The 18371-nt window shown below is 35.3% G+C and overlaps 1 protein-coding gene across 2 annotated transcripts in view; it reads left to right on the top strand.

Annotated features, from left to right (window-relative positions):
- Positions 1-18371, top strand: part of WASL (WASP like actin nucleation promoting factor) — an 83967-nt gene that overhangs the window by 58585 nt on the left and 7011 nt on the right. The window contains exons 6-10 of one of the 2 annotated variants that reach the window (XM_055590820.1): positions 2627-2795; positions 3825-3867; positions 5688-5841; positions 7665-7682; positions 11736-12256. In XM_055590820.1, the coding sequence (XP_055446795.1) occupies positions 2627-2795; positions 3825-3867; positions 5688-5841; positions 7665-7682; positions 11736-12256 (905 nt within the window). The remainder of the gene's footprint in view (positions 1-2626; positions 2796-3824; positions 3868-5687; positions 5842-7664; positions 7683-11735; positions 12257-18371) is intronic. The other variant, XM_055590821.1, reaches the window with a different exon arrangement.

Genomic DNA, 18371 nt, shown 5'->3' with positions numbered 1-18371 from the left:
TTTTGCATTCCAGTCCCCTGTAATGAAATGATTGCTGCTGCTGCTAAGTCACTTCAGTCGTGTCTGACTCTGTGCGACTCCATAGACGGCAGCCCACCAGGCTCCCCCGTCCCTGGGATCTCCAGGCAAGAACACTGGAGTGGGTTGCCATTTCCTTCTCCAATGCATGAAAGTGAAAAGTGAAAGTAAAGTCGCTCAGTCGTGTCTGACTCTTAGCAACCCCATGGACTGCAGCCCACCAGGCTCCTCTGTCCATGAGATTTTCCAGGCAACAGTACTGGAGTGGGGTGCTATTGCCTTCTCCATGAAATGATTAAGGGGGTTCTTAAATGTTATTAAGTATAAAGATAAGAGAGTAATAATTTACAGCATCTTCTTTGGATGGTGTTGCTAATAATGATGAGTAATGATAAATTGTAAGAGGAGAGAAAACAGAAAGAGAAGAATGAGAAGTAAAAAGTGAGCACTAGATAAGTCTATGAAGATACTAGTATGACCCCAGTTCAACCCTCTAACATTTGAATTCTCATTATTTTTAATAAGTCCCTGTTTTGGAAACTACAGTGAACTCAAATCTTGAATCTGAACAAATTTGAAAATCTAGTTCTTTATCTCCTATTTAATAAACTTCCTATATTGCTTAACTAACCTTTAATTTTTGGTCCAATTATTGTCAGATTATTCCTTGATGCTAAATCAGCTTTTAATGGTTTTATCCATATTTTTCACTAGCTTCCATTTTTTTCCAAGAAGAATTTTTACTTCTTGCCAATATGAGCAATTTCCTACAGAATTTTGTATGAAACTATAAATAGAACTTTTAAACATTTACATACTGTACTTAATGACTTTGAATATTAAGGGAAAATAGCTGAATTGTGTATATCTTTTAGTTGTGTACAAATTATTTGTCTGATAAATTGGCAGATGGCGTTTATAATTTTATTTTTACTGTATTTCATCTTCAATAGTAGGGTTGAGGGGGAAAAAATGAGTTATATATAGTTCCCCATGGAGATAAATTTTTTTTTTCAGACAGTGTTTATGAATAGGTTGCCTTTGAGGTTTTCAGGATAATTGAAGAATTATTGTCAAGTTGGCATTTAGTGATCACTCAGTATACATTAGCCTATAATTTCTTAGAGTTTCTATCTGCCATTCTATGATTGTGTTGGAGATTCCATACACCACCCCTCCAGTTGGTGATTCACTAGAAGGACTCACAAGACTGAGCATATAGTAAAGATCTCTTACAGTGAAAAGATACAAAGCAAAAACAAAAAAAAAGGGAAAACACGTGGGATTAAGTCTGAGGGGAACCACACACAAGCTTCCAAGAGTATTCTGTCATTGGTCACAGGGTATGTGCATAATTTCTCCAACAGTGAGTTGTTGCAACACACATGAGATGTGTTAAGGAGAAACTCAGTGCCTGGTGTTTATTGGGGGCTAGTCATGTGGGCATCTTCTGTCTAGTACATACCAAGATTCTAGACTCACAGAAGGAAAGCAGGTATCAGCATAAAACACACTGATAGTACTGATAGTTGAGACACAATGAGCCCATCTTATCAGGGAATAAGAACCCTCTTAAAATCCTAGATCCTTAGATGCCAGCTAAGGGCCAGCCTTGCAAGCAGGCCTTTCTAAAGATAGCAGTCTTAGGCCTACTGTGTTAACTCTTTCTTTGCATAATAGTGATTATATTTTATACAACATTTTTAAAATTGTCATTACTATGATCATCTCAGAGGAGTTTGGTCTAATAGGAAGTTTTGTCATACATTAAGAGAATCATACATTTAAATAGAATCTCTGAGGAACATGTGTTGCCCTTCAGTTTAATTTTTAAAGGAATTTTTAAGATGAATTTGTTTCATTCAGACTTTCCTCCCTTTAAGAGCAAGAGTACTTTTATGAATTATAAAACAAAAACTTGTGTGCTACATTTAGTGTCACTCCTGGAGATGCTGGTAATAATACCTGAAAATGCCTGAGGTCTTTTTACTGTTGATCCTTGTGGAAGATGGAATGTTTTAAGAATTTTTGTGTCTTAAATTTTTGAGCTATATATTTCTGATAGCCAAAGTGTATAGTAATGAGAAAGATGCTACTAGACTTAAATATTACCGTTTTGGAAAAAATGATAATAATAATTATATAAGCATTTTTTTCCTCATAGACTAATAAAGTTGAAATAAAGAAGTAAAACTAGATTTCTTTACTAGATTTAAAACAAAGATGCTTCTTTTCTTTTATTCTTCTTATGTAATGTATGCCACTTTATTAATGAATAATGTGTTGGATGTGAAGCTTGTAATAGTCAAAATTTAATGGGTCAGATAAATTTAAATTCTTGTTGAAAATTCATGTACTTTATGAGATTTAGTATTATAAAAAGAGTTTTCTTTGAAATAATGTATCTATGCTAATTTAGGAATTTGTTATAGACTTTTGCAGTTTAAGAATTTTTGAAATTTATTATTTATAAAAATTAACATGTGATTTTAAAACAAATAATTTATAGTATTGAAGTGATCCTGCTTCAGAAAAAGGTATTTAAATTATAAATTATGATTGTGATAATTCTTAAATCTCTTTCATATTATTTTGACTTTATTTGCAGGTCCTAATCTACCCATGGCAACAGTTGACATAAAAAATCCAGAAATTACAACAAATAGATTTTATGGTCCACAAATCAACAACATCTCCCATACCAAAGAAAAGAAAAAAGGAAAAGCTAAAAAGAAGAGGTTAACTAAGGCAGATATTGGAACACCAAGCAATTTCCAGTAAGGCAGTTCTTTTATTATTCTTATCTTTACTTTTGATTTATTCATTTCTGCTCTTTTTTTAAATTGTTAGAAAGTTCTGTTTTCTTTTTGGGAGACCCCTTACATTTATCGCTTGCATACCTTCAGCTATAATTTTGTTGTTGTAGTTTATAAAGGCTATTGATCAATAGACTTTTTATGAATCTTAGTTAATTTACTTTTCCACCTATCAGAAAAGAAAAATTAGAGTTGTTTTTTCAACTAATTGTTGGACATGAAAATGAAATCTCACTTTTCCCTATAAATGATATTTGGAAATTACCTAAAGGCATTGTCCTATTCTGTTTGGGCTGCTAACAGAATACTATAGACTGGGTAGCTGATAAAGAACAGAAATTTATTTCTCACAGTTCTGGAGGATGTAAAGAGGCAGGCAAGATTTATTTAGTGTCTTGTAAAATCCCACTTCTTAGTTCATTGCCGTCTCCTCATTGTGTCCTCACATGTTGGAAGAGGGCGAGAGAGCTCTCCAGGCCTCTTTCTTAATGGCACCAATCCTATTCTTGGGGAATTTACCTTCATGACCTGATTACCTCCCCAGATCCTCATCTCCAGGAATTATCACATTGGGATTCGATCTCAAGATAGAAATTTTTGGAAAACACACAGTCTATTGTAGGCATCAAACCTTTGATATTCATTTGATGTATTTCAAGCATTCTCCTGTGCATTCTTTGTTTCTTCATTACAGAATTCCTGTTGTCTTACACATGTAATGCTTGTATTCTTATGCTAGTTTGACAGTTAAGGAAATGGATGCTCAGAAAGGTTGTGCAAAAATATTAAGGCTCAGTTAGTAGTGGAGTTGGGGCTAGAATCCTGGTCTCTTGACTACTTACACTTTTTTTCCCTGAAAATGAGTATGTCTATGAGAACCATTAGTTCAGGCTAAAAATTCACTGGTTGGGTTGGATTTCATGTGTATTATGTTTTTATTGTCACTTACGCATTTTTTTTTCTGTTTTTTTTTTGTTTCTGCTACTTTAGACACATTGGACATGTGGGTTGGGATCCGAATACTGGCTTTGATGTAAGTTATTTTCAAGCCATAAATGTTATAACTCTAAATATGTAGGAATGTCATGTCCTACCTTTAGACTTTTATGCTTATACATTTTTGTGAGTTCTAGTGTTTGGTTGAATGTGCTTGTATTTATGTTCATATTCCACTGAGGTTTGAAATCATATATTGTTCTATCATTGATGGCTAAGTCTCTAAAGAGCATTTTTTTTTTTTTTAACTCTTTGGCTTTATCTACTATAATATGAAATCTCTATGTTTTGAAAGCCAAGAGGAGAAAATTGTTTCTGCAAAGTGATCATTTGAGGGGAATATAAGCCAAATTACTTGAAAGTACTATAGTCACATTCTGAATATCCAAAGATTGTCTAGCTCTTTTTATTCTATTACTTCTTTTTGGTGATTTCATCATTCATTCATTTATAGCATTTGAGCAAAATAGTTGAAAATTGGTTACCTAAGTATACGTATTTAACATTTGACTGACATTCAGGGTTTGGAAAAATTATGTTGAAAAGAAATATTTATTTGTGATTAGAATCAAAAATTATTTTGGTTACTTTTTTATTATTAGAACTACAGTGTTAGCACCACAACATTTAAAAAAAAAAAAAAAAACTTTTTTTTTTTCTGTTAGGGTATAGCCAGTTAACAAACAATGTTTTGATAGTCTGAGGTGAACAGTGACGGGACTCAGCCATACATATACATATACCCACTCTCCCCCAAGGGCTTCCTGGGTGGTTCTAGCGGTAAAGAACCTGCCTGCCAATGCAGGAGACATAGGAAACGTGAGTTCGATACCTGGATTGAGAAGATCCCTGGAGAAGGTCATGGCAACCCACTCCAGTATTCTTGCTTGGAGAATCACATGGACAGAGGAGCTTAGCAGGACAGTCCATAGGTTCACAAAGAGTCATACACGACAGAAGCGACTTAGCATGCGCATTCTCTCCCAAACTCCCCTCCCATCCAGGCTGCCACATAACATCAAGCAGAGTCCCATATGCTGTAGAGTAAGGTCCTTGTTAGTTAAGCATTTTAAATATAGCAGTGTATACATTTCCATCTGGCAACCATAAGTTCCTTCTCTAAGTCTGTAAGTCTTCTGCTTTTTTGTAAGTAAGTTCAGTTGTATCATTTCTTTTTAGATTCCACATATAAGGGATGCCATATGATATTTCTCCTCTATTTGATCTACTTCAGTCAGTCAGTATGACACTCTCTGGGTCCATCTATGTTGCTGCAAATAGCATTATTTCATTTTTAATGGCTGAGTAATATTCCATTGTATATATGTACCACATCTTCTTTATCCATTCCTGTCAGTTGACTTTGAGGTTGCTTCCATGTCTTGTCATAAACAGCACCACAGTGTTTTTGAATGCCTCTTTATGTTGGGTATTTTACAGGGTACTTGGTTATGAAGAGGTACTTGACCTCAAAATTTTTAATAGATTTAATAATACTTTTTGTGCTTATTTGTGATTATATCTAAATCTTATTTAGGACAAGGTAGAATAGATGAACTTTAGAGATGTATCATTCATGAAGGGATTGGTAAAAATCTAAATAAGATCCTTTTTTTTTTACAAAGGTAGGAAACAAAAAGAAAACATAAAATATAAAGCCTATTCTTTGTTCTTATCTTTTTCTGTCTTTTATAAGATATTTACTTAGCATATAAATATTCTAACTATATTAAAAATTTATAAACACAAAAGAAAATAATTTCATAAAAGGCACAGATATGAGAATAAAATTTCAACTTGCTGTTGTGAAAAATTGGGGATAGATTTTATAGTTAGCAGTTATTTTATCTGTTGTAGCTGAATAATTTGGATCCAGAATTGAAGAATCTTTTTGATATGTGTGGAATCTCAGAGGCACAACTTAAAGACAGAGAAACATCAAAAGTTATATATGACTTCATTGAAAAAACAGGAGGTGTTGAAGCTGTTAAAAATGAACTACGAAGGCAAGGTAACTTTTATTTCTATTTAGGCATTCTGACTATTTTTCCTTTGAATCTTTTGAGGTCAGTTGCGTGGATGACAGCTACATATGTTCATGTGAACTTTCCTTAAGCAGAATGTTGTAATTTATGGGATAACTTGTTTAGCCCAGTGTACTGTATTTTACATTATTTCAGTATAACTAAAAAACTTGTCAAGGCTTTTCTAACTATTTAAAAGTCTTATATTAAATTCATGAAAATTCATACAAAGTCTTCTGGCTGTTTGGTTTTAGAATAAAAAAGTGTAGTTGCATATTTCACTTGGTAAACGTTAGAGACCATTATCAAAGTTGCATTTATGACAATTAGAAGTAGTAATTTAAATATAATTATGAATTCTATAATGTATAATAAGCATTTTTAGAATATAAATAATGCAAAATCTTTATTTTGAAATAAATTTTTTTCTTAGCTAAAATATAAAACTTGCCCTTTGGTACCTGCGAACACAAACAACTTGCACCTTTTTAAGATTTGATATTTTATTTAAATCACCATGTTTTTTGGTCATATCTTTGGTCATATCTTAATAATTGTCACAATTAAATGTAAATACACTTAACTCTGAGTTTTCCAATATGACTGTTACCTCTTTGCCAGTTTATTCATTGGGGGCTACTTTTCTTCCTCTTTTTTGCATACTCGTGATAAGACAGTGTAGCAAAACAAAAGCTCCAGATAATCAAAGCATTCTTTTGAAGAATTTAACTAACATTTTAAATTAGGTATTTGATCTACCTGTATCTTTTTCACTGCTGATGTTCATTCATTCATTCATATATTCAGTAAACATTATTGTGTTAGCACTAGTCTCTACTCAGGATATTTAGATACAAAGATATGGTTTCTGCCCTCAGAAATCTTACTATCTATTGTGACAACAGATAATGTAAACAATCATGCAGTCATAATTGCTGTTGTGGAAACACAATGCTAATTCCACTGAAAATAGTATGATGATGATTTATCTTATTTTGTGAAAAAAATCACATTTCCAAATTGTATGGATTTTTAATAAAAACATCTGGGCAACATTGTTTTTAAATGCTGCCAAAATAAGTCATGGTTATAATTAGTGTGCAAATGATGGAGGTCTTGAAGACCTAGTTTGTTCCTTGACTGTCTTTTTCTCCACTGTTAACACTCACCTTCATCCTACATCAGATGATGCTCAGGGTCTCTCTGAACTGTCTGAATTTATAAGTTTATAAATACTCTTGGCATTTATTAGACAGTCCATATTGCTGGCCTCTCACCTGAATATCTGTAACTGAGAGTGGTCTGTATTAACTTGATTGAGTTTGTTTTTTTAAACTTTATTACTGCTTTTTATTCTAGTTGCTTTTAAAATACCAAATTAGGCAAAGTGCTCAATTGAATTACCTAAAGCAAAGGAAAAAATTCATAGGCATTACAAAAAAAATACTTCAGGAACTTAATACTCAGGAATCTTAACTCCCAGTGTGGAACTTTTTAGACACCCAAGAATGATTTTATAGAAGATACATTTTTTAAGAGGAAGAATAAAAAGACAGATAATGATTTATTATGGAAATGTTTCCTAGGCGAAGCATATAGTGTGTTCAGAAGTATTTTAGGGAGAAGTTTATGAAGTTGTCATAAAAATAGGTTTTGTAAGACCTGATTCAAATTTCTTGAAATTATTTTGTAAAATCATGTAATCAGGCTTGTAAAAAGTGGTAAACCTTATCATTTCCAGTATATCTTTTTGTGTATCTGTGCAGTTGTTTGAAGTCCATTAATTTATAATAAATAATCTGCTCTTTAGGTCCACCACAATGGAGTGGTATGTATGGGGATGTTATTTGACCCAGTGTCCTAAATTATGCATGTGTTTATTTTCAAAGAAGCTATTAACTCATATATCCTGCCTCCAAAACTAATATCCAGTAAGGTTTTCTTCCCTTTATTCAAACTAATGTTTGGGGTATATAGATGCTAAAATAAGAAAGGAAATTTATTTCTGTGAGTCAGAGATCATTTTTGTCTGTAAATTAATTTTTTTGAAATTTTGTGGGTTACCTCTTACAGCACCGCTGTTGTTTTTATTATTACTTATTATACTTATTTTTAGTGATTGATTTTTACACTTGGCATTATTTCAATAACCTACATAAAATATACTTACATTTTTACATTAATCTGGGGCAGTTCAGTTACTCAGTCATGTCCGACTCTTTGCAACCCCATGAACCGCAACACGCCAGGCCTCCCTGTCCATCACCAGCTCCTGGAGTCTGCCTAAACCCATGTCCATCGAGTTGGTGATGCCATGCAACCATCTCATCCTCTGTCATCCCCTTCTCCTCCTGCCCTCAGTCTTTCCCAGCATCAGGGTCTTTTCAAATGAGTCAGCTCTTTGCATCAGGTGGCCAAAGTATTGGGAGTTTCAGCTTTAGCATCAGTCCTTCCAATGAACACCCAGGACTGATCTCCTTTAGGATGGACTGCTTGGATCTCCTTGCAGTCCAAGGGACTCTCAAGAGTCTTCTCCAACAACACAGTTCAAAAGCATCAATTTGGCGCTCAGCTTTCTTCACAGTCCAACTCTCACATCCATACATGACTACTGGAAAAACCATAGCCTTGACTAGACGGACCTTTGTTGGCAAAGTAATGTCTCTGCTTTTTAATATGCTGTCTAGGTTGGTCATAACTTTGCTTCCAAGGAGTAAGCGTCTTTTAATTTCATGGCTGCAGTCACCATCTGCAGTGATTTTGGAGCCTAGAAAAATAAAGTCAGCCACTGTGTCCACTGTTTCCCTGTTTATTTGCCATGAAGTGATGGGACCAGCTGCCATGATCTTAGTTTTCTGAATGCTGAGCTTTAAGCGGGGAGGACTAAACATAAACATGCAGTTGGGTAAAGGACAACTCAGGGAGTTGTCGGTATTCTCATAGATTTAAATCTGTGTTGAATAATGTATGCCTGCTTTGCTTAATCCTGATGAGAGTGCATGAGAGCAGTTCTTCAAAGTGTTTCCTGAATTCTGTAACACATTTCTTTTAAATATTAATTTATTTATATTGTTTTATAATTTCTGCTTATAATTCCCTTAAATATCAAATATCTAGAGTTATCTAGTGGTTACGCTTAATTTGACCTGAAATAATTATTTTTAAGTATATCAGCTTTTCGTTACAGTGTACCATCAAGAGGAAGTTTTTTTCTGAAAGCTTCAGTCTTTCTTCCTTTCTCACTAACCTTTGATAGTAAGAACAGTTTGATTTGTTGTAACTTTTGTGTCATGCTTTTTATTTACTAATTAAATATCTAAGAACTATCATTGTCATTCTGAATCTGGTGTTTGTGGTGACTCAGAGTTTTGAAAACCTATAGGCCTTCAGACTTTCTCATAGTGCTGTGTGGTGTCTGCCCAGTAGACGTTTTTGTGCATGTGAACCTAGCTGATGTTGTGCCATCTCTCCTCTCTTCTCCTGTCTTAATTCCTTCATATTTTTACCTTGAGATATGGTATATCTTTAGCATACTTTCCTTTTTATGTAGTCATAGTACAGATTATAAAAATAGAAAGGTGGTAATAGATGTTTTCCTCATGAAAATATAGAGAGATTTCCAGTCACTTTTCAGAGAATAGAAATGCTAAACTTGTGCTGTACCCAAATTTGGTACAGCTGATAACTTATTCACTATAAATTAATGCTCTCCCCTTGCCTGACCAGTAATTTAGTGTCTCTTTGAATGATTATTAGCTGAATCCCAAATTATTCCAATCAGTGTGCTTACTCCCAGTTCAAAAGAACTTTATTCTCTCTACTGGAGAGATTCTTCATTGTACATAGAACATTATGGTTCCAGAGTCCTTAGCAAAACCACAGGAAATGATTGACTAACAATACAGTTTTTGTAGTATAGAGTGAGTCCTTTTCCTCTTGATTAGCAAACAATTAAATCATAAAAAATACTAGTTCAGATAAATATCATTGCTTTTTGAAATGCAAGCCTTAAATTAATTAAAATGATATCTTTATACCTGCTTAGAGGATTTGACGTACTCTCCTATTCAGGGGCTGTACATAATGTACATAGACCATGTCCTCTTGGTTTTACTGTTACCACAAAATATGCTGGAAAAAGACTGGTCTTACCAAGTTTGTCTTCTTGCTTTGGATCTGGTGAGAAAATTGGGTGAACCTTAGCTGTAGCAGCAGCATGCCTTGAGTGTAAATCATGGGCACTTCCTTTAGGGGTGGCTTGTATCCAAGTAGGATGACTCTCCTGTTTGCTGCTCCAGGTTTCCAGTTTTAAAAGTCTCTGTATCAGGAGACAATACCCTTGTGAGCCTTGCCTTACTGTCTTTTTCATCTCATGTTTATGACTAAATTTGATAGCATATTTTATAGCATATTTCCCATGATTATCTCAAATGGAATTAGAAAATAATGTTTGGCTTTCCTTTGAAGTGAGGGTTTTTTTTTCCCTCTCGGTATCATTGCATTTTTGAGCATCTAATCCTATTATCTGAAATTAAGGTGGGTATTTGTATAGACTGTAGAACTATCCATCAGGAATATATTAGTTTGTACCAGTAAATATAAATAGCTTTATTCCTTTAAAAGAAAAAGTTATTTCTTTTCCTACTCATTCTTTAAATTAATGAAAAAATGATGAAGTTTATTATTCTGTAAATTTGTGTATGCTCTTGGTAAAATCATGCCTCTGGAAATGTAATATATTTATACTTTGAACTCCTCTGTTTTAACTTACACTTTACCTCTAGTAAAGTAAGAATGTATATATCATTACTACCAGAGTAATGTTAATATTTTACTATTAACTTGAATTTTACAGCGTTTAGAAGTTTTCAGTAAATTTGTTAATGTCTCCTGAATAAGTAGTTGAACATTTCAGCTGAGCAACCCACCTCCCTTACTGCCATTACTAGAATTACACTGTATCTATCACTATATTATATATTTATTATATATGTATTATGTATTCTTATATATCCTATAAACACAAAATAGAGGACATTATAAATTACAAATGTAAGTTAGATGACAAAGGTTCACATTTTAAAAGAAAAAGTATTTGAGTTTAGCTCAAGGCAATGGCACCCCACTCCAGTACTCTTGCTTGGAAAATCCCATGGATGGAGGAGCCTGGAAGACTGCAGTCCATGGGGTCGCTGAGGGTCGGACACGACTGAGCGACTTCACTTTCACTTTTCACTTTCATGCATTGGAGAAGGAAATGGCAACCCACTCCAGTGTTGTTGCCTGGAGAATCCCAGGGACGGGGAAGCCTGGTGGGCTGCCATCTATGGGGTCACACAGAGTCGGACACGACTGAAGTGACTTAGCAGTAGCAGCAGGTTAACTTGAGTAAATTCTAATAGATTATACTACATTAGCTATTCTGAATATAAATTAACTATAAAACAGCTAACTATACTTGATTCTTTAAAGAGGAAAAATAACCATTAATTTTTATTAAAATGTAAAATGTTGCTTATTGACAAAAATGTTTAATTTCATTGTTATAGTTTTATTATTATTTTATAAAAATGTATTTATTCCCTTACCTTGAGAAGTGGTGCTGATTTCTAACAACTAAATTCTACTACTTTAGCGAATGTTTTTTCAAGACCAGCAAAGTGATCTTTAGGCTGAGGATTCCCAAATTATTGGAAATTATAAGACATCATAAGAATTATAAGATATCATCTTTGCTCAGATGGCTTTGTAAAATAAAAGAAAAAGATGAGGCCTTTTTTTCCTCATACTGTTTTAATACATATTGAAATATGTTGCTTTTTCAGTATAATGTTTGTGGGGGGAAAAAAGCATGCTTTCTTTTTTTCTGTTTGTATTTCAGCACCACCACCTCCACCACCATCAAGGGGAGGGCCACCCCCTCCTCCCCCGCCTCCACATAGCTCGGGCCCTCCTCCCCCTCCTGCCAGGGGAAGAGGGGCTCCTCCTCCACCACCTTCAAGAGCTCCCACAGCTGCACCGCCACCACCGCCTCCATCCAGGCCAGGTGTAGGAGTCCCTCCACCACCGCCAAACAGGATGTACCCTCCTCCACTTCCAGCTCTTCCCTCCTCAGCACCTTCAGGGCCTCCACCACCACCTCCACCTCTGTCAGTGAGCGGGTCAGTGGCACCACCACCTCCGCCGCCACCTCCGCCTCCACCAGGGCCACCACCTCCCCCTGGCCTCCCTTCTGATGGTGACCACCATGTTCCAACTCCTGCAGGAAGCAAAGCAGCTCTTTTAGATCAAATTAGAGAGGGTGCTCAGCTAAAAAAAGTGGAACAGAACAGTCGGCCGGTGTCCTGCTCTGGAAGGGATGCACTTTTAGACCAGATACGACAGGGTATTCAACTGAAATCTGTAAGTAATCCATTCTTTTCAATCTAGACTACCTGTCTTCATGGAATTTTAAAGTATTATAAGATGTCTTTGGAAAGAAATATTTTTTTTTACTTTTTCTCGTGGTATTTTTTTTAACCCAATGAATTTCTGATATTTTTAATACCATAAAATGCACACATTTATACCTTTACCTGTGTAACCTATATTTCTATATCAAAATACCACCTTAGAAAGTTCCCTCGTGCCTCTCTCCCTTCTCAAAAAGAATCACCGATCTGATTTCTGTCACCATAGTTTTAGTTTACATATTATAGAATTTCAATAAAGAGAATATTGCACTGTGTTCAAAATTCATTGTTCTAGACTTTTAAATAAAATTTAATTGAGAGAAAAATCTTTTTTTTTTAATTTTATTTATTTTTTTTTAATTTTTTTTTTAATTTTATTTTTAAATTTTACATAATTGTATTAGTTTTGCCAAATATCAAAATGAATCCGCCACAGGTATACATGTGTTGAAAAATCTTTATTAAACTACACAGAAGTAAAAGTAGCCATATTGAAATGAATCGTAATCATTTTGGTAAAGTCAGATCATTAACTGTATGAAAACTAAACTCTATTTTAAAGTTTCTGCGTCTAAAATTTAGATTAGTAGAGAATCAGACTCCACAGAGAATTGAAAGAATTTCTGTAGTGATGGCAGTTAGTTTTGGATTCTCTGAGTTGGATGAGGTCATCATTTAACCTTCTTCTAGAGCAGGGCTTCCCTGTTGGCAGTGTGAGAGACCCAGGTTCGATCCCTGGGTCGTGCAGATCCTCTGGAGAAGGAAATGGCAACCCACTCCAGGACCCTTGCCTGGAAAATCCCATGGACAAAGAAGCCTGGTATGCTACAGTCCATGGGGTCGCAAAGAGTCAGACACAACTGAGTGACTTCACTTTCACTTAGAGGAGAGGTTACCAAACTTTTTTCTTTAAAGGACTAGACAGTAAACATTTTAGGCTTGCAAACCCATATAGTATGTTACAACTGCTCAGCTCTGCTGTTATAGCACAGATGCAACAGCCGTACATGTACTGTGAAAGCAGCCATAGACAGCACATAAATAAATGGACATGGTTGTGTTCTATAAAGCTGTATTTATGGACACTGAAATTTGAATTTCATATAATTTGTACATATCACAAATATTCTTTCATTTTTGTTTTCTTTCAACCATTTAAAAGTGTAAAAATCATTCTTCGCTTTAAAAAAGTTATACAAAAAGATGAGACAGACTAGACTTGGCCCGTGCAATAGTTTCCTGACCCCTGACCTAAAGCCTAAGCTACCAACATTCATACACTTCTTCCAGGCCTTTATATGTGGTCTCTCAGTTCTTGGAGGAACACTTTTCTGTAGGACTTCAGACAGTTAGAAATGATAGCTTTTTCTATGAAGTAAATGGAACTAAAAGGAGATTTTTCATGGAAAATTATTTTGCAGTATGTAGAGAATTATAACTTCCTAAATCCTAGAAACTAAGGAAATGACAGATAGGGAACACAACTAATTGAATGAAGGCATTTAAGCATTAGCATAGCACAGATTTAAGAAACTTCTGGTCTTTAAAATGTGTTTAGATCTTTTCTTAACATGTATCCAGAATGATACTTAGATCAGCCTCTGAACAATCAATCAGCTGTTCCCTCTTCCCATTTACTTCTGACTAAAGGTTTCTCAGGAACTTTGAATAGTTGTTAGTGGGCAGAATTATTGTCAAAATGACCACAGCCCAGATGAAGAGCAGATTTTAATGGGGCCATCCATACCCTTTAGAATTTCAGGTACATAAGTTGACCCTTGGATAGCACGGGAGTTATGTGTACCAGCCCCCGGAGCAGTCAGATGTGTGTATAACTTTTGACTCCCCCAAAACTTAATTACTAATGGCCCGTTGTTATCTGGAAGCCTTACAATAACATAAAAATTAACATGTTTTATATGTTTTATATATATATATTATACTATATGCTATATTCTTATAACAAAGTAAGCTAGAGAAGAGAAATGTTAAGAAAATCATAAGGAAGAGAAAATACATTTACAGTACTGAATTGGATTTATTGATACTATAACTTTACATCATCTGCTCACAAGATGAATAGTCTGTTAGTACCTACGTCAGTATTGGTCAATATTCTTTTATATATATATATATATATTCTTATATAATGCTAGATGTTATATGTAATACACTAGACATTGAAAATGAAAATATGAGAAATTTATAGTTATTTACAGGTATAACAATTTATATGTTGATAATGATAATGATTGCTTTATGGTAGCCTAGTATATTCAATATTATTGCTTCACAGTAGCTGCCCTACATACTAATGAATGAATCATTATAAAATTTTTATGGCATATATTATTACAGTCATATTCTTAATACTGTATTGGAAACATTGTTTTTTTGTTGGGTTTTTTTTTAAAACCGCTTACCTATGATAGACAGCTACACGGTTTCTCCAGTTAGGAGAGAGGCATACTGTAAGGTGATATAATATGGTGTAATCTTGTACACTGTGTCCTACATGATGAATACTTAGGCAATGTTGATATGAAAATATTTCATACAGTTCTCACCATGTAGTTATTAGATTTTCACAAAAAGGCACACTTACACAACAGGTAAGTTTATTTTATTAACTGTATGGCATGATCAGTTCAGTTCAGTCACTCAGTCCAACTCTTTGCAGCCCCATGGAGTGCAGCACGCCAGGCTTCTTGTCCATCACCAACTCCCGGAGCTTGCTCAACTCATGTCCATCGAGTTGGTGATGTCATCAAACCATCACATCCTCTGTCATCCCCTTCTCCTCCTGTCTTCAGTCTTTCCCAGCATCAGGATCTTTTCCAATGAGTATCAGGTGGTCAAAATATTGAAGTTTGAGCTTCAACATCAGTCTTTCCAATGAATATTCAGGACTGATTTCCTTTAGGATTGATTGGTTTGATCTCCTTGCTGTCCAAGGGACTCTTAGTAGTCTTCCCCAACACCACGGTTCAAAAGCATCAGTTCTTCTGCGCTCAGCTTTCTTTATAGTCCAACTCTCACATCCATACATGACTACTAGAAAAACCATAGCTTTGACTAGACGGACCTTTGTTGACAAAGTAATGTCTCTGCTTTTTAATATGCTGTCTAAGTTGGTCATAGCTTTTCTTCCAAGGAGCAGGCGTTAATTTTGTAGCTGCAGTCACCATCTGCAGTGATTTTGGAGCCCCCCAAAAATAAAATCTGTCACTGTTTCCATTGTTTCCACATCAATTTGCCATGAAGTGATGGAACCAGATGCCATGATCTTTGTTTTTTGAATGTTGAGTTTTTCACTCTCCTCTTTGACTTTCATCCAGAGGCTTTTTAGTTCCTCTTCACTTTCTGCCATAAGGGTGGTATCATCTGCATATCTGAGGTTATTGATATCTCTTCTGGCAGTCTTGATTCCAGCTTGTGCTTCGTCCAGCTCTGCATTTTGGATGATGTACACTGCATATAAGTTAAATAAGCAAGGTGACAATGTACAGCTTTGACATACTCCTTTCCCAATTTGCAGCCAGTCTGTTGTTCCATGTCTGGTTCTAACAGTTGCTTCTTGACCTGCATACAGATTTCTGAGGAGGCAGGTCAGGTGATCTGGTACTTCCATCTCTTTAAGAATTTTCAGTTTGTTGTGATCCACACAGTCAGTGGCTTTGGCGTAGTCAATAAAGCAGAAGTAGATGTTTTTCTGGAACTCTCTTACTTTTTCGATGATCCAATGGATGTTGGCAATTTGATATCGGGTTCCTCTGCATTTTCTAAATCCAACTTGAACATTTGGAAGTTCATGGTTCACATACTGTTGAAGTCTAGCTTTGAGAATTTTGAGCATTACTTTGCTAGTATGTGAGATGAGTGCAATTGTGCGGTAGTTTGAGCATTCTTTGGCATTGCCTCTGTTTAGGACTGGAATGAAAACTGATCTTTTCCAGTCCTGTGGCCACTGCTGAGTTTTCCAAATTTGTTGGCATATTGAGTGCAGTACTTTCACAGCATCATCTTTTAGGATTTGAAATAAGTCAACTGGAATTCCATCACCCCCACTAGCTTTTTTCGTAGTGATGCTTCCTAAGGCCCTCTTGACTTTGCATTCCAGGATGTCTGGCTCTAGGTGAGTGAGCACACCATTGTGGTTATCTGGGTCATTAAGATCTTTTTTGTATAGTACTGTGTATTCTTGCCACCTCTTCATAATATCTTCTGCTTCTGTTTGGTCCATACCATTTCTGTCCTTGATTGTGCCCATCTTTGCATGAAAAGCTCCCTTGGTATCTCTAGTTTTCTTGAAGAGACCTCTAGTCTTTCCCATTCTGTTGTTTTCTCTATTTCTTTGCACTGATCAGTGAAGAAGGCTCTCTTATCTCTCCTTGCTATTCTTTGGAACTCTGCATGATGATGGCATGATGATTACTTCTACTTCTTAAGTGAAAGTGGATCATCACAGGGGTCTTCATCATTGTTGTCTTCACACTGAGTAGGCTGAGGAGGAGGAGTAGGAAAAGAAGGAGTTGGTCTCCTACACCTAACTGCAGTGATAGCTTCATGAATTTCTTGTTCTTTTTTCATTATGATCCTTAATGCTGGATTCATTTATCCTTAATTGGTGGGCAGCTGCAAACCTCATTCTATAGAACATATCACACAATTCAGCTTTTTCTTGTAATGTCATGACTTTCTCCCCTTCTTTGGAGCACTTCTAGCATCACCAGTGGCACTTCATATGGGTCCCATGGTTTTATTCAAGGATTGCAGTATTGCACTCAATCCAATGAAAAATACATGAGAACTGCAAGAGATCACTTTTTACTGCGATACACAGTTTACTAGGGAGACAAAGTGCTCACACTAGTAGAATCACAAGGAGTTTCAAGTCGATACTCATGCTTGGCTCACTGAATTAGCGACAGAAGGTGTCTGCAAAATTAGGGCAGTAGTACAGTGTGCACTGCAATTAATCTTATGCAGTTATAATTTAAAACTGCATCTTTACATTTATTTACATTTCTGTTAACAGGGAATGGTGCCATGTATGTAGGATTTCCCGAAGTTCCTGTGTGTGCATAAGCTTTAATAAATTTTAACTTCTTACAGTAGATTTGTGTATACTTTATGGTAGTAAATGGTAAAGTAGACCTGTATCTACATATGTTTTATGCATTCATGACATGTCTAACTTTTTCTTCTCATGTATTTGGGCAATATGATTCATCTGTTAAGTTTTTTCAGATGTAGATCTTTAAAAAATGTCCCAATATATTTATTGAAAAAAATCTGCATATTAGTGGACCCATGCGATTCAAACTCATGTTATTCAAGGGTAGCTATGTGTATGTGTGTAATTTTTTTAGTATAGCTGTGCTATTTCATTTTTAATTATACCAATAACATACTTTTCTGTGGATACTATCAGGGACAAAATTAACAAAATGAGTATTTTGTATAAATGACTACTTATTTTAATCAAAGTGCACAGAGAGCAGTACTTTCTAAATTGTATTTTTTTCCCCTTAGTTTCTATAGATTTCCTGTAGTCTCTTTTTTAATGGGGTTTCCCTTGTGGCTCAGCTGGTAAAGAATTCCACTTGCAATGCAGAAGACCTGGGTTTGATCCCTGGGTTGGGAAGATCCCCTGGAGAAGGAAAAGGCTACCCACTCCAGTATTCTGGCCTGGAGAATTCCATGACTGTACAGTCCATGGGGTTGGAAAGAGTAGGGAGTGTTGAAATCAGGGATTATTTTATATAGAAATTCGATTTTAATAAGATCCTTTTTTTTCTGTTTTAATGAGACCCTTTACTGATAGGGTTTTAAAAAAAAAAAAACTTTTTATTTTGTATTGGGGTATAGTTGATTAACAATGTTATAGTAGTTTCAGACGAACAGCAAAGGGACTCAGCCATGCTTATACATGTATCCATTCTCCCCCAAGCCCCGCTCCCATCCACACTGGCAAATAACATTGAGCAGAGTTTCATGTGCTGTACAATAGGTCTTTGTTGGTTATGCATTTTAAATATAGCAGTGTGTACATGGCCTTCCCA

The sequence above is a fragment of the Bubalus kerabau genome, chromosome 8, assembly GCF_029407905.1.
Source record: "Bubalus kerabau isolate K-KA32 ecotype Philippines breed swamp buffalo chromosome 8, PCC_UOA_SB_1v2, whole genome shotgun sequence".
Taxonomy (NCBI): Eukaryota; Metazoa; Chordata; class Mammalia; order Artiodactyla; family Bovidae; genus Bubalus; species Bubalus kerabau.
The sequence above is the reverse complement of the archived record's forward strand: the minus strand, read 5'-3'. Positions and strand labels throughout refer to the sequence as shown.